This window comes from Leptonotus elevatus, chromosome 5 (assembly GCF_054856555.1).
Source record: "Leptonotus elevatus isolate MCC_2025b chromosome 5, RoL_Lele_1.0, whole genome shotgun sequence".
NCBI lineage: Eukaryota > Metazoa > Chordata > Actinopteri > Syngnathiformes > Syngnathidae > Leptonotus > Leptonotus elevatus.
Window position 1 is genome coordinate 10,787,709 of NC_141243.1, and position 25,982 is coordinate 10,813,690.

General features: G+C 39.9%; 1 protein-coding gene across 3 annotated transcripts in view; it reads left to right on the top strand.

Moving 5' to 3' along the window:
• Positions 1 to 25,982, top strand: part of efna5b (ephrin-A5b) — a 100,152-nt gene that overhangs the window by 68,392 nt on the left and 5,778 nt on the right. For all 3 annotated transcript variants that reach the window (XM_086076697.1, XM_086076699.1, XM_086076698.1), the window contains one exon: positions 10,174 to 10,466. In XM_086076697.1, the coding sequence (XP_085932823.1) occupies positions 10,174 to 10,466 (293 nt within the window). The remainder of the gene's footprint in view (positions 1 to 10,173; positions 10,467 to 25,982) is intronic.

Below are 25,982 nucleotides of genomic sequence, written 5' to 3' on the forward strand. Positions count from 1 at the left end.
GACTTTAGTGCTCCTGCCACAACTGCTTTGTTCCAGTACTTTGATACCTCAGAGCTTTCCGGGGTCTCCTTACAGATTTATGCCAAGGCCAAACCATCTGAAACGTGTCTGTATGATTCATTTGATTACAAATCATAAATCATCCAAAACCATGCTGTTCCACGCCAACTTTGCATGTGCATCACCATCTGCTGGGTCTCATGTGGCACTACACCCATGTGGCCCCGATGCACGTAGACTGTAACGATAAGTTAAGCTTGTGTCATTGTCAATCACAGAAATTATTATTGTTCAAATTATTAGAACATACTTTCTTAGTATTCATTTAGTGAACAGAAATCATTTGTGAAAGAACAAATACAACTTGGGGTGCTTGCACGTTGGGGTACTGGCACATAGGAAAAGATTAACCTCTGAAGTAGTCATGTTTTTACCAGGCCCAGTGTGTGTGCTAAATTTCACGACTATTCGCCTAGGTTTAGACTCTGAAAAACCAAATCATTTGTTTTTGCAAACAGCGCATCGCCACGGAAACAGCGTGCAACGAAATAAAAAACTTACAATAACTGCATCTTAAACGTCTTTAGATGCAACACCCACATTTTGAAGTCGACCGAATACATATTGTAGGAGGAATTTGTTAAAATATGAGCTATATAAACTAATAATAATAATAGTAATGATAATAATAATAATAATAATCATAATAATATTTCCTACAAAAACAATAGGGACCTCGCAGCGGTTATTTTCTGTATAATCAAACACCTGCAGTCAGACACCTATACAATGAGTCTGAATTCCGTTCCAGGGGTCGCATCAAAATCTGAATTTGTCAGGATTGTCATGGTTCATATAGCGGAGTTAGGACCCAAATGCAAGGACACCGGGAGGCAAGGCAGGTGTGCTCTAAAAAAATATTTAATTACAAAAACGTAAAAAGAAAATAAGGTGCTTTCGAATAACAAACAAACAAATGTGGATACACTTACTGCAACCTGTAACAAGACAGGACACAAACAAGGCAGAAACTGTTTCTCTTTTGGCGTTCTTAGCTGTTGTGATCTTGTGAAACGTCATCAGTTGTGGCCCAAGTACTGTTCCAGTTGATAGTACAATTAAACCAAGACCACATACACAGAGGTTGTTCTTGCCAGCTAGCTTAAACCAAGAATGCATCGTTTGGACACTTATGTTCGTAGGAAGAACGTTCTCGCATTGTTCTAAAAGACTGTACTTGACGAATTCAAGAGTCCGTACTCTGCCTTATTCATACGGAGAAACCTATACCCCTACCTGACATCCATATACCTTGAAAGGACTCTGGTGACCTTCATTTTTTTCAGTTGCATCTATATAAACTATTTCAAGGTGGATTTGTCAGGTGACATAGCAGGATTCCTGCCAATCCAATGTGATCGATAGTGCAGTTAATTCAAAATACTGTTGTGCTGTGTGAGTTTGGGACCAGTATTTGGGTTTCGGCCATCTGGTCAAACCATCAACTTGTCTACAACCGGTATGAGTGCCTGTAATTCTTTTCTCCCTGTCAGACTTTATTGCAGAAATGTCATCATACCCTTTGTAATATTCATTTCCTCTCATTTCTGTTATCTCCCACGGAAACCTGTCTGAGCCCAAGCGCAGTTTGGTGTGATAGACGAGTCCAGAAAGTCTGTTTTATGTTATGGACTTTTATATGACTACTACAGAGGGTGGTATTGTAATTTCTTGTCGGTCCTTTGGACAAAAAGGACGGAAAAACATGTTTTCCATCTCTGAGCTGTTGAAGGAAAGAGACTTGCAGAAATGTTGAGCTGGTGAGAGGAATTTAATTTAACAGCAAAGATTATTGCGGAGAGGAAATATTGCATGCAGTTATCTGCTCCTCACCTTCTCCTTGCTCTTCATTACGGTCTCCTGCCATTAGACGTAACAAGATGAGAAAAAAAAAAGACGTAACCAGATGAACATCACATAGGGTTGAAGAGCTTTTTTTTGGAAAGCTACAATCTCAAAGAAATAGAATACAGTTGAACACCCTTGAGCTAGAAATGATTTTTTGGGGGGAAATAACCTTTTTTAAACACTATTTTAAATTGCCATTACATGTAAATGATTGTGTATGTGTGTTTTGCTTTAACTGTGTGAGCAGCTTCAACATGTGGGTTGTTAAGAGGAGACTAACATGAGAAAAACACAGAAAGTTGCGTGATTTCAGCTGACTCACATTCAAAGTAGTCAAACGCCATTCTAAAAGTTACAACAGTGTTGTATTGTTTTTGTTTTCCTACGAATAGGGATGTTCAATAATACGTTTTAAATCAATACCAAGTACCTGTACAAGGAGTAGTCACAAATACCAAATACCAAAAGACCTATATATCCCAATATAGCATTTTTCCTTTAAGTTCCATGAATTTACTGGCAATTTTCAATTCTAATTTTGGGTTCCTGATTGTAAAACGGCCACAAGAGGGCGACCAATACTGGTGCCTGCCACCGTCGCTAGTACCGATACCTTAAAATAAGCCTGATATCGGCACCGATACAGATAACTGGTATCAGTACTCTCCCATCCTTAACTATGAACATTGGGTCACCAAATCTGACACTGACAAGTCATCTCCTGCAGTAGTCTGCGCTACGCTGCGGTTGTTTGACACATGTATCAGTACTCGTTATCAGTGAATACTCAAAGAGTGAATACTGAATCGACCTGGGGGGGGAAAGGGTATCGAACATCCTTAGAAGATTATCAGACTCTTTTTTTTTTTTTGGTGGTAATTTTCTATGCCAAGTAAGTTATTTAAACCATCAAATTTTCATAACCCTTGGGTCAGAATGAGGGATGGGTCCTCGTTGGACTGGTCGTCAGTCAAACACCAGGCACGATATAGTCAATCATTCACACAAAGGACAATTGAGATGCTTTTAATTAAGGAAGCTGGAGTATCCATAGAAAATCCTGCAAACACAAGGAGAACATGCAAACTATACACTGACAAGTCCCAACTGAGATTTGAACCCGGATCTCCTGACTGTGAGGCAGATATGCGAAACACTTTTCACTGTATTGTACATTATTTCCTATGGGAAAAAATATTTCCAACTCCAAAATCTGTTAGACCACCATGCTAGAACAGATTGATGTGCACGATCTGTCATGGCTTCTCTTCTATCACACTGGCGGTGCGTAATTAGACATCTGCACAAACGGCCACAAAGTGTTTGTGCTGTGCATCTGCAACATACAAAACGTGTTGAGAGATCCTGGATAGATTTTGCAGGGGTAATCCAAATCCGGGTTCAGTCAGAGTTCATCCCCTCTTGACATATTTTCCCTCTGGACCAAAATCAACAAATGATCCTTCACGTCACAAACGCGCAGGCTCCCAAGCATACAAACACTCAACAAGATACACACTAAAAAGTTTGGAGAAAAACCATTGCACCTTTTTTTCCTTGTTATGGTCCTCACGCTTTTCTACTTTCTCGGCTTGTGATTTGATTTATCAGGCAAACAAAATAGTGCCAGAGGATATAGAATTGAAAATCAGATGTATGAATTTGACCAGGGAGAGGTGGGGTCATTTAAATAGATCTAAATCTAGGTCACTCGCAAAGCAGGTGAAGCGAAGAACTCAGGTAGGCGTAAAAATTGAATAATAAAAGGAAAACGTTGGTAGCTGCAAAGACCTGTTAGGCTCAGTGAAGAGATATCGCTCACGCGAGAGGCTGTCACGCAGTATGAATTGTTTGCAGTAAAAAAAAAAAAAAAAAAGCATTTTGGTCTGTATACATTTCATTTGCTGGCCACACATGAGGTCAACATGTCAGCTTTTTTTGTGTTTGTGTGGCCTTGGCATGCATTGTGAATTCTGCGATATAACCGGGACGTCTCAGCAACCAGGGAGAGGAAATTCCTAGAGTAGTTTGTTCTGAAAGAAAAAAAAGAAAAAATACGCATCATAGTCAAAAAAGTGAAAAGTCCAATTTAATCACAGTAAAATGGAATGCGCTTACCGTACCTACGACAATCTACAGTTTTCTTTTTTAGATTAAAATAACTTACTTTAACTTCCAGGTTCCGTTGCTGTACACTTGCCAACGGCAGAACCAAGGACGTTTTTGCGCTTTTGACCAAGTTTTAAATCTATCCGTCTCGTCCATCCATATTGTGTCTGTCGTAGGTTACTAGCTAGCTTGCGCTAAGCTAACCTGGCAGGCTTCCTCTCTGGTCTCGCGTCCAAGTTTGCAAACTCCCTTCGTTCTCGGACGTTGTCAGAGGCCAACAGCAAAGTAACGACAGAGGTATCGATGCACTGCCTAATTGTTTTTTATTTAGTGATTGCATAAGTGACTTTCAGCTTTTCTCTGTCAGGGGTCGCCACAGCGTATGCTACACACATAGGAGATATTTGGGCATATTTGTAATTTCAGCAAAAGACAGAAAGATAGCATTCCACAAAATATATGTGATAGCAGGGATGCCAATAATGACCCTGTGTATAGTGGAGGAGTACTGTAACTGTACTGTAATCCCATCTTGACACTCCTACTGGACTGCACCTTTTAGCAAAAAATTGCTATTGGATCCCAATTGTTCATTTGATTTGGAGGACTTGGACCACTTTACAGTCTCAAAAGGTGCCTGATGGGAGTTCATTACAGCGTGCGAGCGGGGGAAGGCATGTGTGTGTACATAGGTGTGCGTTTGTCTCGCTGCGGTGTCACTGGGGTGTGTAATTGAAATGGAAATGAGCCAATCAAAGAGTGTGATGGCGAGTCACGCTGCCCCATGCTCTTTCCAAATTTAGGCTCTTGTTTGCATGTGTGTGTGTGTGTGTGGACAACTCTTGAGCCCTTATGTTGGAGTGTTATTGGTATCAGTTTGTGATGGATTTTGGACCCCCTAAGCTACCATGTCTGGGCTAATTCGCCTGGCTGACTGGCGACTCGCAGCCTTCTGAGACAGCTGCACCATAACAGAGACATGTAATTATCACCATTTTACAATTAGCCTACCATTTAACACCGCTCCTTAATTACCTGTGTTTGTGCCAGAAAGCCTCCCTTGACTTGCTTCTCCATGTCTTTGCAAAAAAAAGAAACAAAAAAGTAAATTGTGAGGCAGTGTATTAGAAAATGCAAAAGTGATTGTAATGGCTTGGTCAAGTGTGTTTGGGGCTTAGTTATCCCACAACAACTCCATCTGGGCAGCTTCGTTTCGCCAGCTTTCAATATCACTGTGAGGGATTCACCGAATTACCAATTTCACATTTTCACATTATCCAATGCTAAATGTCTTAGACACTCAGAATAGTATATTTTAAAAAATGTAATATAAACTTTTGGGAGAGAGGAAGAGAGAGAGAGACAGAGACAGAGAGAAACAGACATACACCAGTCCAGGGTGTACCACCGCTTCACGAACAAAATAAAAAGTGACAGAATATAGATTGATTTACCTCAGTTCATTGACAGAGGTAATTTCAAAAACATCTGAGAATTTACACTACAATTCCAGGTTCTTTAATCAAAGATACTCACAAAACTTCTAGAGCTCCCCCAGCTCGTTGGTGTTACTACAGCATATCTCCCCTGCCTCCATTTCATTAATCTTACCTGCCACACTTCATTTGAATTCTGCTGGCGCATCTCATACAGATGTTGATGTATATTTGAACATGTCCATTTTCTTGTGAAGAATGACTTCCTCTCCCTGCCGAGAACCAGTTGACAGAATACTAAGAAAAGTCGCAGGCGATCGAAGATGCCATCACTAGCAAGGCACAGATCCAGCTGAATGCCTCTTTTTTTTCCTCATTTGGATGTTATATTTAATACAGAATACTCTTTCAATTGCAAGAGTGAATCGGCATCTATTGTGTGGGCAACCCCGGGGAGTACATGAAACTTAATATAGGAACTCCATAGCAGAGATTCCAACACAGAACCCCAGAACTGTGAGTCAGATTTGCTAACCCCTTGATAACCAAACTGGAATGGACACTGGATACTGGAATGGAATATAAACATATCATATTTAATTCAGGTGTTGCTAATATTCATGCTAATTTTCTTAGTTTGTTTCCGTCGGACTATCTGGTTCTGGCAAATGATTTTGCTCCAGGAATTCTGTTGCCCAACAAACGTTTGTTCAAACATGACGTGATCTGAAAAAACAATCAGTTGGAGAATAGTCGGACAACGGCAGCAAACCATTTGTAAAACGAGGTACTATTTCTAATAGGGGTGCACCAATCAATAGACCGTGATCAAGTGATCCCGATTTCCATAATTTTGGGGGATTGGTGATTAGACACTCTTTCAAACTAAATCCGATCTTGTCCACCGATCTCATCTCCCTCCTCACAGGCCTGCCATTGTCCTCTTCTTCTGAGATGACTAATAGGCGTTTAATTTTTATTTGAGAGAATTACTTCATGTGCAGTGAAAACAACCCATTTGTGTTGTGTCACAGTTGTTGATGTTGTTCTATGTTTTACAATGAAACAAGATTGGAACATTGAAGTTGTATGTTGCTTATCATGGGTCGGCAAAAATATGGATCGGCAGGTCACACTTTTGAACAGATCGGTGATTGGACAGAAAATTGTGACTTCCAGTGTTTAGTGAGTTAGGTGTGGCGAGCTGATAGAATGTGATATAAACTACTTGCTAGTAGCTCACTAGTCAAATGAGTCTCCTTGGCTAACACAGGATATCCTCATTCTTCTGTATCATGTCAGGTCATATCAAAGATTCACTGGAAGCTTAAGTTGAAACTGCTAGTTGTTTCCTCTTTGTAAACTTTCACTTTTTTGGAACCAAATCCTTCGTCCATCCTTGTTCCTTACCGTTTCTCACTTGGTGCCAGCACTGGCTGCTCCTTTGCCAAGCGCCCTGCCATGCTAGCACAAACCTCACACGAATTGGAAATGTGTTTCTTGAATGTCTGTGCTACATTACAGATATCTTTTGTGCCTGAGTTTACATGCTCACCAGGCCAAACAAGCTCGGCTTCATTTACAGTCATGGCCAGTCGCCACCATTGTAAATGCTGAGGCTTGAAGAGAAGGGCAGAGGAAACATACATCACACATACACGATATACACACATTCACATATTCTCTATCTCCTCTCCAACACATACTCACAGGCTGATGTAAAGGATGTAACCATTAAGTCAGTGACATTTTAAAATAATTTTAAAAGAGAAAAGCATGGCTTTTCCTGGACCTCAGCAAACATGTTTTAAATGAGATGTTACAGATGAGCTGCTTGATGCTTTGCTTGTAAACGCTTCACAACGGTATTTACCCTGGAAGAGTAAACATAGGCGGGGGTGGGGGAGTGGGGTCGGAGGGGCAACATGCTTGTTCATGCTCACACATCCCTATAAATGAGTATACAAAGTAAAGCCAGCTGACACAGATGCACACTGTAATGGGAAATGGCTGTGTGTACATTTGCCACTTTATTGTGACATTAATCATTCAATTATACCGACTCAAACGAAGTGACAAGCGAAGGCGCTCCAAGCAGATTGCCGGAATTGCTATGTGAGCTTAAAAACCTTTGTGTGATGTGTGTTGGGATTGCCACTTTGTGGATTCGTAGTGCAGCAGACGCCGGATCAGCATTCCAGTACATATGCAGCGACTTGATCCGACAAAATCCATCCTTGAGTCGCAACTCCAAACTCCACCATGACGCAACTACAGAGAGTTGAATAGAGAGCATCTAAAGGAATCGCATAACAGGGATAGAAGAGGATCACACAAAATAGCTGCGTGCTTTGTTTGACAGTTTTAAGAAGGAACAGAGAAAGAGTTCATCGCGATTTATATATGTTAATCTTGAGCCCTCGTACTTTTTGGGGTTCTCGAGGAAACCCTGCAGTTTTCAATTAAAAGTTTGGTCCAGTTTTCCGGACTAGATCTAAGCCGACATGCCAGATGGTTTGTTTCACAAATCCATCAAGGAAAGAGTGAATAGAAACTAATTGGGAAAAGGGCAAGGGCTTAAAAAAATAACTGTGTTTAGATGGTGGGTTCTGCCTGTCACATCCATTATAGGCCAATCAGATTGAAAAGTAATGGGGTAAACTTCTAGCTTGACAAAAAACCAGTGTCTCTTGTTGGTAAGTGAAAACATCCATTCAATGAAGAAATGATGCTTGCATGCTCTCTACCGTTACCTTATAAACTGTAAAATCCTTTGAATAACACGTACCTCAAAATTACCCTTAAGAAGCTTCTTTTTTTGACATGTTTGAATACAGATTCAAAACAAAATGTAAATGATTTTAAAGCTAGGTTGAAAACTATGCTCTTTTCCCTATGATTAAGGTCTTTCAAAAGAATGTTAAAATCGTTTTTTCGGCAATCTACCAGTAAGCTTTTTTTTTTTGTTTACTTCTTTACTTTGCTTTTAAATCTATTTTACTCAGTTTGTAACTGATTTTTAAATGATGTACAGCACTTTTAATTTAGTATGTACAGCTTATTGCAGTATTGTGACAGTATGAAATGTGCTATAAATCAGTTAGTCATCTTTTTTTCACAAGCCCTAGGTACTGGTAAACGTCAAAGTAAGTAAGTAAGTCCCTGTATAATACTTCTCCTTGATTTGGGATGTTAGGGTTTCCCTCAGAAAACTTGCTAAGCCTGGTAGTCAGGGATGGACTGGGAATAAAATTTGGCCCGGGAAAATACTCGTCAGCGAGGGGTGTGGGCCAGGGCGTTAGGAGGGACGACAATCGACATGTTCCGAATCCTATTAGTCGATAGGGAGGGTTGTGGATAATTACAATTAATTCACTAAGGATACATTGAACTTGCTTATTTTGCCACATGAAAAAAAAAAATGCTTTCATTAGATAATCAAAAAATTATTTCTTTAGGGACATGTTAAATATCGGAATAATAGCGATATCGCAATACAGTATTCAACAACAATATCGCATATCACATGTTTTTCCAATATCGTGCAGCCCTAGAATCCTATTTGTTGTTTGTCAACGGGGGAAGGGAGTGCGCACTCTGGCTCGGCAACATGCGGTGATAACTATTCATCGGCGTGAAGTCCTGGGGGAAACTCAGGATCATTTTTTCAGCATAAAAAAAATGGGTGTTACTCATGGGATTTTACAGTATTATTTGATTTATTTTACAAATTCAACCTTTTTTTTTTTTTTCATTTCTATTCTCCCTCAGATCAAGCCATTCATCATTCAGGCTCTTGTCTGTTTGGACCACAATTGTTTACGAGCTTGCAACCATCTCCTCTAAGTATGCACTTGGCCCTACCATTTTCTGCAAATCCACAATTGTCGTTTCAAGTTGGACATGACAGATTTGCGATATTTCCCAAATTATTATCGGTGGTCCAGCTGCCTCTCCGGCTGGATTTGCGGGCAAAATGAGTCACTGGCACCAGCTGTGCATATGAGTGTCCATGTGCAATTTTGTGGCTGGAACTGCCACGTTGAGTAGAGCGCTTGAGGAGAGTGTTAAAAGTCATGCAAGCATTTCTTACAAGCGTTTCTCAGTGACCCTGAAGCTGGGCCGCTGCAGACCCTCACGGCAATTGTGCTCTAATTTAGGGCATTCCGCAGGTGTGGGAGCTAATCTGTCATCAGCAGATGAGATGTGTTGAGCGCGTGTTTAGGTTTGTTGTCGACATCTGATGAATCGGTATGTATCAAAGCCCTCTGACCCCCATGTGGCCTCTTCTCGCACGGCCATCAGGGACCGGGCGCGGTGTTTTTCTCATCATGACATTTCTCATCTGGACCCCCGTGATCTTTTGTACCATGTCTGCGTTTGTCCTTCGCTCTGCAAAGATTTTCAAGTGCTTTTTCTTCTGTGGAGAAACATTTTTTTTCCCACACTTGATTGCTCTCTCCATGTGCAGATGTGTGTGCAAGTATGTGGCGCAATGACAGATTTATAGATATAAACAAACTCGCGTAAAGAAATTTATTGAAGCTTGAAGATGAGAGCCGGCTGCCAGTAAATTTCAACGCCACACTGACAGCGTGCAGAGAGCGTCAAGCTTGCACTCTGCATGTGTGCTAAATTCTATCACTTTCTTCCCTTATAATTTGAGGGACTGTTCAGGCTTCTGTTTCATCAATGTGACATCTTTTGCTCTGTGTTCTAGATTCCATCGTGGGGACTATCACATCGACGTGTGCATAAATGACTACCTGGATGTCTACTGTCCGCATTACGCGGACTCAGTGCCCGAGGAGAGGACGGAACGCTACGTCCTCTACATGGTCAACTATGACGGCTACAGTACGTGCGATCACACTTTCAAGGGCTTCAAGCGCTGGGAGTGCAACCGGCCGCACTCGCCCAACGGGCCGCTGAAGTTCTCAGAGAAGTTTCAGCTCTTCACCCCGTTCTCTTTGGGCTTCGAGTTCAGACCAGGAAGAGAATATTACTACATCTGTGAGTATTCATTCCGTAATATAATACTTGGAAAGCCTGTACAGGGGGAATTCCAGTCAGACCTGTCCACGTCAAAATTTAGCAGTAATACATTTAAATAATGCATATATTTGTGGAGACTGAGGTCAAGTTGTATTTTACAATTTTAAAAATGTGCAGAATTTCACAAGTTGCTTCATGCTAAAGATTAGATAGCTCTTAATATAAAAAGAAAAATGCACTGAGCTGTCACCAACGTCTTACAAATACAATTATGCCATCTCGTGGCAGAAAAATGACCAACACAAATCCATATCACACTCGTTTTTTTTACAGTACAGTACATCTTTTTAATTTTTACTAAATTTTATGAATTATGAAATTACTGTATCAATGACTAAAAGATGCAGCCATCTATTAGTTTAAAAAAAAAAATCCACTTTTATGTTATCAAGAGTATGAAAACTTTTTATTGAACATTTAGAACAGATATAAAATTTGTGATTAATCGTGGGTATTGAGAGAGAGAGAGAGAGAGAGAGAGAGAGAGACACACAGAGAGAGAGAGAGAGAGAGAGAGAGAGAGAGAGATACTCTTACCACCCCATTGCAATCCTAATGTAAGAGGCACATGTGCTGCTTACAGCTGTGATAATTTGTTAAATTCTATGGAAAAATTGCACAAAAACTTGCATATATAAAACAAAATGACTACTTACATTATGATTTTATTACTTATAAAGCATGCACTAAAATGTAAGACACAGTGTACTCCAGGAGTTTGTAGGGAATTTGAATTCATTTGCTCCCCCTAATAAATCATTTAAATAATTTCCAGCAAGCCAACTTTTGCTGTAACAAAACTATAAATATATCAAAGTAATGTTTATAGTATCATTTTAGTGTGAAACAAATGAAAAATACCTGAAGCAAAAGAACATAATCCGTCAGCCGTGTTTTCACGCCGGGCGTTGAGTTCGACACTTTCGTGGAAAACTTTACCCTAAAATGGCAAAGGCATTCAGAGGGTGTGGGGGTTATAATGAGCCCAGCTCGAAAGTTATTGCTCGATTCTCCAGCTGCATTATCCTGGAGTCTTCAAAAGGAATTCCCTCCATCATGCTCCTCTTCATCTCATGTTAAATGTTCACTTGTCTGCGTCTTAGCATTAGAAGCGAGTCACTTTGAGGTTATCTCGAGTTGAAGGGTGCTTAAAGCCAGCGAAACCTCTGAGGCTCATCTGTGTCAGGAGGAATGGCTGCAGGGTTCAGAAAAGTCGGAATGAACTTCAATCCTTTAATACATCCTTAATGGCATATGGTATGTTGAATAAAATGAATCAGTGATAGTTTGCACATTTAGAATTGCCCCTTACTGTGATATTCAAAGGGATTTTTACCATAATGAAATTAAACCAGTTGATTTTCTCTTTGAAACTTTCTACACGAGAAGTAGTTAAAAACATGGAAGGAGGAAATGTTCTTGGATAAAAGACAAATCAGGCCACTGCATTTGACTCGTGAATGGACAGTGGCAAAATATGAATACACTCTAAATAATTGTTTCCCAGCATATTCTAGTTTATTGAGATGCACCTGTATATAGAAACATATTTTATGTAAATGTTAGTATCTACTTTGAACCTAAAAAGTCTGTTCATGTAAGATATAGTTCAGGTACTTGCAATATCTTAATGAACAAAAAAAGATGATTGAGGGAAGTTCGTCCTCCCACAAAAGACTCATTTCTCTTGGGAGATGGAGGAGTGGGCGCAGTCGCCGCCATATGACAAGTTTAATACCGAACTTGAAAATTTATGGCACATTTATGTTCTGGAATGGGGGCCATTAGTTTCATGTTTTCTTTATGCATTATTGATTCAGCTATTTGGAGGAAAAGTTTTAAGGTTTGTGCACTTTTTGCGCTAATGAGGAAAAACAAGTTTCTCTGCAGGCAAAATTAACTGAACACTCAAACATAACGTGGCTAGAATGGCAGACCTCTGCTAGGGATGAACAATACTAATTTGCATCATCGCTAAATGATGCATTACTGGGAAATTAGCAAAATATATCCTGAAGCGACACCAGCATTTTATGAATTCTTCTCAAATAAATGCCCTACGCATTTGCAACAAAACCTTCTTGGTATTATAATCCTAATAGGATTCCTTGGAGGAACACTAAACTTTATATTGTGTTTCATCAGTCTGCTGTATCGCAGATTTATATTTTGGAACACATTTATTTGTCACAGAAATGCAGAAATCTGTTGTTTATAGTAGTGATCTTTTTTTGTGTACGTTTTTAGAGCATACTGAGTTACTGTGATACACACACACCCACACACATATATATATATATATATATATATATATATATATATATATATATATATATATAGTAGAGATGTGCAACACTCAACTCTTGGAAAGTCACTGATACCAGGTACATATACAACTAGTACTTTTGTTTGATGCATACAATTTCCGAAAATAAAAATCATTAAGTGATAATTGTTAAAGACCTATATACCCCAATATAGCATATTTCGTAAAATTGCATGAAATTAACTAATTTGTTCTCAAAAACGTATAAATATGTTCTATTTTAAATATTACCATGGTCCCAACAACGTGTTAATATGTTTTTTATGCTAGAGCATACAGAAGGCTTTGATGCAGCCTCTGAACTGAGAACGATTGAAGCAAAGGTAGTTATTACAAAAATGGCCAGCAAGTGGCAGCAGAGCAAAGGAGATCAACCAGGGCCAAGTTGAAGTTGTTTTAATATCCCCACAGTTTTAAACAGATTTGTGAATAATGATGAAACTTAGCTATATTAATTGCTGCAAAAACGGAAACAGATAGAAATGTACTTTTTTTCCTGATGAAAGAAGAGTCTCTAATCTTTCTTTTGGTAGGTTCCATGTTTCTATAGCAATAATAATAATAATAATAGTATTAATAATTTTATTTATATAGCACCTTTCAAGCAACACATCACAAGGTGCTTTACAAACAAATAAAATACAAACACATAAAAGCCAACAGGCAGTTAAAACGGTTAGACATAAGAAGATTAAAAAAATTAAAAATAGAACACAATATTCTGTGGGCCTTGCAAAATCAGTCAAAATCCAATAAAACAGCCAGGAGCAAATGTGGTTGCTTCAGTGAAAATGGCTGGGAATGAATGAGTTAATGGCAATTTTCTAGTCTCCTAATTTCTAGTTCCTGATCATAAAACAACAAGCAGCGTCACAAGTACGATACGGAAATAAGGCCGTGTTTTGGCCCGATACCGATACCTAGTATCAGTACTCGAACACCCCTAATTGAAATTGAATGAACCAGAACCAAACAGTCATTTTAAAACCTTCATTATCTTTTTCATTGCTAAAATGAGTTAAAAACGACTTCACCATAAAGCGCTCTTCAAACTAGGCCTATAACTAGTATAACAAATTACATAGGCAAGTCCTCGTGGTTTTAACATAAAATATATCATAAAAGTGTAACAGTGTTGAATCAATAAAATATTCTACTCTTTATTTGACAACAAGTTACAATAATGGCTATATAGCCTCCTAGCACTAGCAGGTAAACGACTGTAGATTTCTGTGTGGGAAAGTCCGTTCGCTCTTTTAGAACAGGCTTGTGTCTTCTCCTTCTGTCATTTATTGGGAAACTTTTGGTGTGTATTACCGTCACTTTGCTTTGAGAGTCAAGAGTCAATGCTCTAATACTGTCTGCTGCAGTATGTTGATGATTCAAACCTCCCCAAAAAATGTTGGTCAAATTCCAAATTGTCCCAGTCGCTGGGCCGTTAAAAGTTTTGGCTAACACTGTGATATGAGTTTGCTTGTGAACCTTTTATTGTGTTTGCTCCCCAAGCGACAGCACAGAAATGGTCATCTGAGTTGGGCTTTGAGTGCGAAGATGTGTTTTCTCCATTGGCAACTTTTTATGGCGCGGTTAACCGAAGCATAACCCTAGATTTTTATCCAGATTTCTTTTCACATTCTCCCTCGTCCTGCTCCACCACACCTTAATGGGACACTCGCAAAGTTTACTGTTGTTACTGTGCTGAATCACTATCAGGAAAACAAAAATACGGGCTTGCACTCATGTGACTATTTGTCTTTATCAAAATTTGCAATATGCTCCTTGTCATTTAGACCCTAATTACACTCAGCGTCATGCTAATGAAGATGAGAGGAGGTCGAGAGCTCGATAGGGGTTAGCGGGGGGTTACGCAACTCCTCCACTTGCTCATGTCGCTACTTGTAACGTTTATTTTTTACTGCTGAGAGATGCTTCTCCTGAGGGCCAGATTAAATTACCCTGCGACCGACAAGCCTTCCATGGAACACATGCAATCGGCTGTTGCGCGGCGTATTGGTTTAGTGGCCCGAGGCTTCATTGGCTATTGAATGATTCTAGCATACAGCCTCTCTGGCTAGCACGGCGGATATTAAAGTCATCTACCATGAAGTCGTCTGACATGTGATTTCCCACCGCCATTGTGTCCAACTCCAATGTCCATAAAAAGCAGGCGGGACGGCTGCTGACAGATTGGGCTGTCTCTTTGGTGGACATTTTGTAGAACTGAAGGAAGATAGAGAGGTAGTTGCATTACGCCAGCTACACTCGTACCATTCATTCATCTGCTGTGTTTGTTTCGTTCATCATCATCATCACGACCATCAGGCAGTGTTTCTCTTCTCATCACTGCAGTAGGCTGCATCTTTGTATTCCAATGCAGTTCTAATAATCCAGTGATAAATACAAGTATTCAACTGAGGCAGTTAAATTAAAGCACTAAACGGGCAACCTAATTACCACTATTCTCTCAGGTTACGTTTGTGTTTAATATGCCGTTATTGTGAATATTCAGGAGTTAAGATGGTGGAAAAACATGAGAGAAAAAAAACTGCGGCTCAGACTTGATTATCCCTAATCTTTTATCTCTAATCCTTTTAAAAGAGCAAAACTGAATGCCACAGCTGCGGAAAATCTTTCGCTAATCTTGTTTGTGTGCCACCAGCAGGTCTGGTGGCTTTGCTTTATGGTCATCGGAGTGTTAAATATTGTTTCAGGACACTCTCCATTTCCTGTGTGAGTAGCGTGCTGAACATGCTTGGTTCATTGTATTAACAAGGGAGCGTTTGAGCCAACTGTTGCGAAACTGCAAATAACAGGTGACAAAACTCAGAAATATTTATACATTCATCACAAATTCAACTAGAATAACTAAATGTGTTGCCAACCTTATACCTTTTATTCATGCTAAGATGTGATATCATTGCTCTTTATTTGCCAGTAGGTTTGCTGATTTGTAGTGTCATAACTGTTGTGAGATTGTTACTAAAGTTAACATTCAAAGTTGAAGTTACCCCTGTGTTTGGATTCGATATTGAAATCTCATTATTCAATGTCTGTACCAGCCTAGCGAGGTAAACAGACATGAAGTCAGGTTTGTATATAAAATGCCACATTACCCAAATGCCTTTCTAAGCAGATGGATTTTTGCTAGCTACTCCTAAGAGCTCTGACTGGGGGGTAAATGTTGCAGATTTAATGTCGCGGCGTCATGTTGAGTTCTGTAATTAAACTCTTCATTTCTGAAACAAACAAGAAGCCCGTTGCAATGTGATCAGTTATATAAGGTTGGCCCAAGGAGGATTAATTGGTACCAGGATAATTACTCACAAAAGAGAAATAGCAACGGCAAGTCAATTAATAAAGTATGTAAAGACTTGAGTTGGGTAATGAAGGGTTAAAGGTTTGGCAAAAATATACAGGTGCTGAACAACAAATTGCTTCTATTTTTTTTCTTACTCCATCACTGTCTGTGTGTGAATGTACGCCGTGGAAGTAGTTATTGCAAGTCTATCTTGGGTGAGTTGTTACATTTATGACATGCAGGACCATTGCGTGCCAGTCTGACCCTGTTGCTGCAGCTCCATTTTCTGGATTTGGGTCGTCACAGCCCAACACGACCCCGATGCATGTGGGCTGTAACATCAAAAAGTACATATACATTCATTGAGTCTGTCCTGTGTGATCCATCTGCAAAATTGCAGGGGAATTGGCAGTGTAGTTTTTTGGCAAACATCCAGACAATCATCAAAATAATACATAATCACTCTTGATGGAAACGCAGAGTGATCATGCAAACTCCACACAGGGAAGCCAGACTGAGCATCAGAACACATTTGTGAGACAGAAATAATGACCGCTAGTCCGCCACGCCGCAACCAATCAATTAAACTACTCAAACTGGAAAAATACAACAACAACAAAATGGGGCCCTAAACATGATCTCTGTGGGGTTTCATAACAGAAAACAGTGAGAGTACCCAAACTCAGACGAGATCCATGTATTCATCAATTCCCTTAAAAAAAAAACACACATATCTAAGTATCAGTCATCCAAGTGTAATGCTTGAACAAGTTGTTTGTAATTAGGGCAAATAAATTGGCTTTTACTTCCCTGCAGGAAAAGTAATTACGATGAAAATAAATCCAATCACTGCAACATATAACGTTGCCCTGGCTCCGCAAATAAAGACTACATCACATTTCCATTGTGTAAAGTGTTGACGGGCGGTGCAGCTCAACACAGACTCAGCAGTTAGACGGTGACCTTGTAGCACAATTGCCTTCACTGTGCGAGTGCATAGTGTAGTGTGGTGTTGCGTAGCTAACAGAGAAAATTGTATGCATCATTAGCCACCCAAGTAGGCTATACTGCACACCTGCACCAGACACAAATGCCAATGTGTCCTGAGACCGAGGTCACTATCCTTGAACGCCTAGATTAGTCATAAATACTGGGACCATGTATATGATGGGGAGCAGTATATAATTTAAAGGATTCATACTTTGCATGTATTATTTCGAAATTCTCTTTGGGGGGTTTTGCCAATCACTCTTGCCCCATATTTCCCACCAGTATGTATTTATTTAAAATTGTCCTTAATGGTATACATATAATTCATACATGCATAAACAGTTATATCGGCCGTTCCTCATCTCTAATAAAACTCTGAGGGTCTGAGGGAAAGCAAGATGAAAAATGAATCGTCAGGGGCATGATTGATTAGCTTTCTTGTTTGTAGATTAGTATTAAGACGTCACATCATATTTATGTGCAGAAAGCGCCGCTTAATGATGTTTTCGCCTCTCCAGTTTACTGCGGATCGAGAGGTGATTTTTGTTGCATCTGAAGAAATTAAATAAGACGAGGCGGCGTTCTCTGCTCTGCTAACCGAAAGAGATTCATCAGCATGAGCGGGACGGCGGGAATGTGGTCAGATGGAAGTCATCATTCTTCAGTTTTGTTTAATATCAGTGTCTTGTCACCGTTAGGAATTTTTATTAGCATATCGTACGAATACTGAACTGGAATAATTAGACAAGTGACATGTTACGAAATACAGGACGAACAAATCTGATATCAACCAGCAGCCCTTAACAGATTGTGGTCTACCTTGGAATTTTCCACTGTAAATCATTTTTATTGGAGCTTTATTGGACACTGAGGTCCCATGCAAAATGTTGGGGCTAAACATTAAATGTTAGTTGCGAAACCCACACATAAAAAATAGTCCATTTCAGATGTGCTTTTTTTTTAAGAGCTTTTCGTCGAATCCCCTTCCTGCAAAAGCATCTTGGTGGGTTTTTGTCAGTGTGTGTCAGAATCAACACGGGGATTTCAAACCTAGCGCTGAGCGCATACATAAGCAATTCAGCAAAAGCTCGCATTAAGAGTGAGGAGTAAGTGAGTTTCTTGGACAGACAGTGGAGATAAGCGAGGACAGCAGGAGCACTTCTCAGGTCAGGGATCACAAGGCTGCGGCGGTTTAAGTGAAAGCCATCTCCCAGAATGCTGATGCCAGCATGTTTTTTCCAAATTATGGACACCATCTTGTATTTGAGGTATTTTAATCTGAAAGAGGGCAGATCCATCCAATATCAGCTCATCGCAAAAGATAAGGAAGCTGACTGGATGGGCTACTTGATGTGGTCGTGTGGTATTTCTCAAAGACTGCAGCATTAGCTGCAGTAGACCTGCTAAGTGGAATGATATCGGTTGAAAACCTCGATTATAAATTGTACGTTAAGGATGCTCTTGCTGTGACAGCCAGTATTAGCGGTTATAGGAACCTTAACTTTTTAAAACTAATGTAAACCGGTAAGCGACCCATGCCTTATTCCAGGTCAGCCAATTGCAGGGCACATAAAGACTCGCAACCATTCACAGTCACGGACATTTTGTAGTAAGTGTTAACTAGTTCATATATCACAAAGAATTATCCCATTAATCAGTTATTAATGCAGATTAATCACACTATTAATTTTGACCGCAGATTATCCTTGAGCTGACAGCGGATGGTTTCGTTAAAGCTAGCACAGGTTGAGTTTGAGCAATAAACATAATTGAATTACATTCAGAATATTTGCTCATGTCGAACTATTGGGGTCATTTTTTTCCATTTTAAATTATGCAAGTAATTAACTTATTAGAAAAAGAGGAGGATGAGTGTGTGCAGTGGATACAATTGTTTGAAGACGTCCTCATAACATTAAAGGATCTTTGTGCAGTTTGTCACTTTTTTACTCATGACTGCCACCTCTGGCCCAAAGCGTAACTGCAGCATCTGTGCTAGGCTCGTTCATGGTGCGAGTACGATCTTAAAGTGACAGCCACAGTTGACAAACGAAGACATGAGACATGACTTCAAATGAGGTAAGAAAAACTTCACCCCTCCCCTCCCCAAAGAAACTGTGGAGTGTGCGCACACTCTACTATAAAAGCTGAGAGGTGCAGTCATAGCAAAACAGTCAGGGCTCTTCGTACTCATCTGGGCATTGGTGGAGCATGCATGATGTAGAAAAAGCTTTAATATTACCTTTTTAAACGGCACAGTGCACCTTTAAATGTAAAAATAAATATCACATAACAGGTGCTTTTTAAATTTGGCATGCAAAAATGTTTTGGATAAAAAGCCTTTTTAATGTGATTAACCTGATCAAGAAATGTAATCGTTTGACAGCTTTAGTATTTAGTTAATCTAACGTCCATGTTTTGGAACGTGGGAGAGAACACGCAATATCAACATAGGAAACCCGGAGCCAAGGTTTGAACCCAGAACCTCAGAACTGTGAGCAGACATGCTAACCACAATGTCCACCGTGCTTCTCATCAGTCAATAAATTTTTGCGGCTGTGTGAAAGCATCCCTCAGCATTCGTATTCAATATTTCATCAAGCATCAATTTTTATTTCATACTGCGAGGCTTCCTCTGGAATCTCTTACAACGAGCAGAGAGACACACACCACAGCCAAAGCAGGAATGTACGTGGCTTTTATGGACAAATTAAATAAGGGGGTTGGCGTCCAGAGTCGGTTTTGTTAGCACTGTGGGAGGTTGACTAATGGTGACAAAGAGCTGGCGCCGTTCCATTGGCGGCACAAGGATGCATATGGGTGCCGTCATAACACGGCCCTCTCATCTGTCTATATGAAGAATCAAGCCTGTCACCGGCATCCACAAGTCAGCTGACAACATGGAGTTACGTGCCTCGGACCTTCACGCACGTACGCATGCGAATGCATGAGCGCATTTTCCACGCACATGAATGTAGGACGCCGTCTAGAATGCATTATTGTCATCCTGATAGATGGACAGACCTCGCACTGCTGTTTGTGCTCCTCCATTTTTACAGCACATCAAGTTCACGTCCTCCATTTTCATCACACATCCCTTGTCATCAAAACCTTATTGGCCAATAAATGCGCGCGTAAATAATAGGGAACAGGAAGATTTTTACACAAGAGGACATTAAATATGAAGCAAAGTGTATCAGACCTCATTATGTTATGCAGGTGCTCATCATGCGAAAGGTGATCCTACGTAGGTGAGGACTGATTCACTACGCGTGTCCGTCTTTGCCGATTGCGATTATTCATGCTTCAACTGGTGGAGTTTTGAAGCTGATCATGATTCACTATCATGAAGACAAGGACATGCTGACCTGTGACCCGTACTGATAATTACCTATTACACTTAATTGGTTATTTTCCATGCAATTGTTGATTCACCCCCCCCCCCCCCCCTTCCTCCTCTGTCATTATGCTTATTTATGCACACTCACACAGGCTTGCACTTTTAGCGTTGGCCATAACAACAATATTATGATTCTAGGAGATAGACTAAGTGCAGCAATGAAACATTATGTACTGTGATTTATTATAGTGGGGCCGCTTTAAAAAGCTTAACTCCACCTCACGTCCGTAAATCAGCAGTTTATTGTGATTTGAATATGAAGACGTGAACGTGTTGATGCAACTCTGGATCCTGTTTAGACTTATAATCAAACACATCATTTTGTTGTTGTGGAGGCTAAATAAAATAGCTATACGCAATTATGGGTGAGGAAAATTGGTTGAAATTACAACCAGTAGACATTTGACCTCAATTAGTTTGGGCTAATTGCGTCAGATATCACTAAGGCTTGATTTACTGTCCAATTCGGATTTAATCTGTGTAGCTCATTTTTGGGCGACTGTCTATTTTCATGTACATCGTCCAATATGTGTTTATACTTAAAGAGAACTCAAGTAAAAAATAAAAATAAAATAAAAAATTGCAGCCCACTAGTCTAAACAACGGTATTCTGATTATTAATATTGTGTTTGCAGAATTTGAATTAAGCAGCAAAATCCACCAGTTTTTATCCATCTCTGGGAGCGGCCATTTTGGCACTTGCTGTCGACTGAAAATGACATCGCAGTTGCTCAAAGCTCATGTAACAACCAATCAGGGCTCAGCTTGCAAACGCCACATGACCAAACTCGGAAAACAGATGAGCCGTGATTGGTCGTTTCCTGAGCCCTGCGTAACTGTGATGTCATTTTCAGTCAACAGCAAATGATAAAATGGACGTCCCCTGCTTAAATCATATCCCACAAACACAATATTAATCAGAATACGCATGTGCAAGTAAATAACTCGACAATGACAACCAGGAAGTCAACAATCATACATAAACTCCACAAATGAAATATGTAGCGTTTAGTTTGCCGAGGCTGCCTCCACTGATGTGACCTCTTCACCTTGGCAATACTTGCCTATGTAATGACTTATGATAGTAATAATGGCTTACATAGGCCGGATGCTCGAAGATGCCGGGAAATTGGGACATATCTCCACAGCTGCGTGTATGATAGTCCTTCTGTTTCCCTACTTCATCATTTCTTTCCTAACGCGCGCTCACCGCAGTAGCATCTGCTTAATGGGCCTCGGCACTGTGGATGCTCTTCCATCTTCTTACTCTGGCACAGCTTGCAGACAAGCACAAGCATGCATGTAGATTCTCAGTGATGATCTGTAGTTTTTATTGTTGTTCCTCTATTTATTGTTGTGTAGCTGCTATCGTTGACGGTGGATGCATTATCTAAAAGTCATCTCCGAATGCCTGCCTTACTTGGAACTTTTTAAGTCCGCTCTTTATTTTTTCCACGCCTGGAGACAAAGTTTGCAAATGTCTCATTAGTAAATGGAAATGTTCACATAACAGGGTCTCCAAAGCAACATTTTGTGTGTGTATATCAATGTCACCCTCTCTCTTGGATGCTGGTTTATTTAAGCCCAGACTCCTGGAATCTGCTGTTCCCAAACACAAATGCATTTTCGCAAAGCCAAAACCAACGCGACGTTCCTTTCGCCAGATAGCTGGCAGTGCTACCCGGTTCGGAATGTTCTGTACTGGAATCCACATTGTTCTGTTTAACCCACACGATGCTGACAAGACATCACAAGCAAGACATTGTGAACAAGATATCTGCAAGTAATAATGATCAGTATCAGTAGTTCAATGAGGAGAAGTTTGCATTCACAATATCTTTTAATTTTGTGTTAATTTAAAGTTCCTTTAACATCGCTAATTTTTTTTAACGTGCAATTGATGACTCCCCTTTACTTGGAAAGCCGGTCGCAACGCAGCAGACTCGTTCATGTCAACATTTTGCAGTAATGAATTTAATAATAATGCCTATATTTGTGGACCCTGGGTTCAAGTTGTATTTTACATTTTTAAAAATGTGCAGAATTTCACAAGTTATTTCATGTTCAAGATTAGATAGTTCTTAATAAGAAGAGAAAAATGCACTGAGCTGTCACCAATGTCTTACAAATGAAAAATGAAAAATGACCAACACAAATTAATTTCACACTCATTTTTTACAGTACAGTACAGCTTTTCAATTGTATCTCAATTTTATGAATTATTATGAAAGTATTGTATCAATGACTAAAAGATACAGCCATATTTCTATTAGTTTAACATTTTTTCCTCTTTGATGTTAACAAGAGTATGAAACCTTTGTACATTTTATTGTACATTTAGAACAGATATAAAATTTACGATTAAACGTGAGTTAACTATTGAAGTCATGCGATTAATTACGATTTAAAAAAAATTATCGCTTGACACCCCCTACTTTTACTACATTAGAACATCTGGTTGGTTTAGCTGGGGTTTTGACTAAAATCCTATCAATAAAAAAAAAAACAGTAGTACCCAAACTGCACCCATATTTGTAATGCCAGGCAGAGAATAAAATGAAAGGGAAAGCAGATTGGATGTGTGCCGCCTCCTCATTTCAATATGGAGGTCCGTTATCGTTAATGCTGCACATTGAAGAACAGCAGATGTTCAATGTGAATTCTGCATGTAAATGTCGACGCTGATCATCATCCTCATCACTATCACAGCCGGTGTAATATTCAAATGTCAAACTTGAAGTTGATAATGCTTAAATGAGCTGCAATGGATTTGTTTACACACTCTTGTTTGTGGCCAGAGCGTATGGCACTTACACTTAATATGGTCTGTGAGACCCCTAATTATCAGCACATCATATTACATAATTGCCCCTGCTTTTGAATATTATCATTTTTATGACGGATAACTAATTTTAAAAAGAAATGCCAAGCTTTCACGGACCATGTAAAATGACTTAACTTGACTTAAGACATTTTTTTAGTCTTCATTTTTTTTAGGCTCCATTGAAGCAGATATGCTAACCACTCGTCCACCATTCTACCCTAGCATGAATTTTGAATATAAACAATATTTTCCGTACACCACAAAAAAACTGATCTGTGAACGGAATGGTCAAGGAAATGTGTTTTGCAGATAACATTACAGTTGCAGTAAGGTTCGGCTGTGTGTGTGACTGAAACAATACAGCACCTAAGCCGCATTGAGCCCACCTGTTTGTTTTGCCGTAATTGGATTCTGCTTCATTCCATTTGCCTTAATGCTGATGCATAATGCAATGTACTGCAGGGATCGGCTATTACTATGGGACAGGGCTTGAAGAAGTAACCTGACCCGGCGTCCGGACCCACCAAATATCCTCGCACCCTCCTCCCTCTTCTACTGCCCATCTCTGGGACACTATTTCTCATAGCCGCCCCTCTGCTCATTCTGGTGGATTGATGGAGGAGGCTTGCGGGCCTGATGGGAACCAGAATAGTAGGTGTTGATGTTAGAGCGTACAAGAACAATAAGCCGGCCCTACGCAGCATGTTAATCCAAAATAAACAGGCGCAGGCATGCGGCCGCATGGGCCAGGGCGGAGGGATCCTCATCAGAGATTGAGGCTTTGCTAACAAGACAAGCATGTAGTCGAAACTTCATCTTTCCTTTGTAGAAGCAACAACACACCTCAGTCATGTGGAATATCCCGGACATCGGCACATTCAGACTTAGCTGCCGGACTTTTCAAAGCCAAATTCCAAAAGTGGCTAGTCCCTATAAACAGTGTTTGGCCACTACATTAGGTACACTTGCACTTCATTATTTAACAAATAAATACCAAGGATGTTTGTTACCATTTTTTCCCCCCAGACCGATTCCAGCACGTGGACTCAACCGATACCAATAGTACATTTAATGCATAAACTCTTTCCCAAAAACACAATAACAGATACTTTCAAAGAAAGATCTATGTATCGCATTATAGCATTGTTCCTTCAAATTTTATGAAATGAATGGCCGTTTTCGATTCTGTCAGCCATTGTAAGATTATTCATGTGATAAAAATTCAAAAGCTATTTCTACATGTTTTGAATTGAACTACTTAAATAGATTATTATTGTAATTATTATTATTTTATTTGTATTTTTACCCTTTTCTAATTGTATTCACTATATCACAGTATCTAATCGCACCTGTAAACAGTTTTTGCAGCGTGGACGACTTCGACGTCCATTCATGCATCGTTAAAAAGATCCCCCTTGTAGCTCATGTAATGTTTTTCAAACTCATTGGCTGAATAGCATGTGCGGCTGTGAACAAATGTCTAAATATGCCAGCAGCTCGGCTTCACTGTCATCACGACCGAGACCCCTCCACGCGCTCTTTGCCTTTTCTCGTGACAGCCGCACTTCCCTCACGACCAGCTGCCGTCACTAAGTAGCTCGTGTCGATGGCCGGGGCTCAGGTCTGCCCACAACGATGGTGAGGATGATGAAGATAAGACATCTGGAGGCTGTGTGTGTGTGTGCGTAAGTGTGTGCTCCATGTATGCATCAAATATATTAGTAGAAGAAGGACAAAAGCGAGGGATGGCCAAGGTTCATTAGTGTGTAGCGAAATAATAATGATAAGGGCTCTCTTCTGTGATCTCCAGTCACCTCCCGTGCACGCTGACACATGACCGAGGAATAGATAAAAGCTGATGTAGCGGCAACATTAACGCTAACAGGGCGCTCGAGAGGAAAAACGCCAGCAAGATGGAGGCTTGATGAGCTGTGGAAATTTGGAGGAACAAAAATTAACAAGTGGGCATTTGATAGGAAAACGTCTTCAGGAACTTATATTCATTTAGAAAATGCAAGTCAGCAGTCGATTTTTACTCCTAGTCCCTAAGCAATGGGAACTGAAAATTACTGCAGCAGGAGAGAGAAAAGCAAAGTGTACTGTAACTACCTCCGCCAAAGCCAAATCAGTCATTTGGACCAGCAGTAAATGTAGCACATTACAGACTGCCACATACATACAGAATGTTAGTCAATAAGATCAAAAACGCTATAAGGTGGATTCAGACTTATGTACATTTTATTGTATGCACTTTGGTTAAGCTCTCAAATTTAAAATTAGACATTGTACACGCAAACAGCAAAATGTGTGAGCTTGCTGACAGGATGGACCATGACAGGGTGGACATGTTGCTAATAATAAGCACATGGTGCAACATTCACTTAGCAACAGGGTTCAGTTAGCAAGATGTGTACTACTTGCACTGTCAGTCTCCATAGAAAAAGACACAATTCTGAGAATAAAAACATTAGAGGGTTTCTTTAAGAATTTTTTTTTTACCCAATAATGACAAGGGTGGACAGCAATTTATGGACACATTCAATATTATGAAAATAGAGAAGGCATTATCAAAAAGACTTGTTTCATCAAGTAACTTTCTACGTAACCATGTCGATGTCTGCTGAATGTAACTAAGT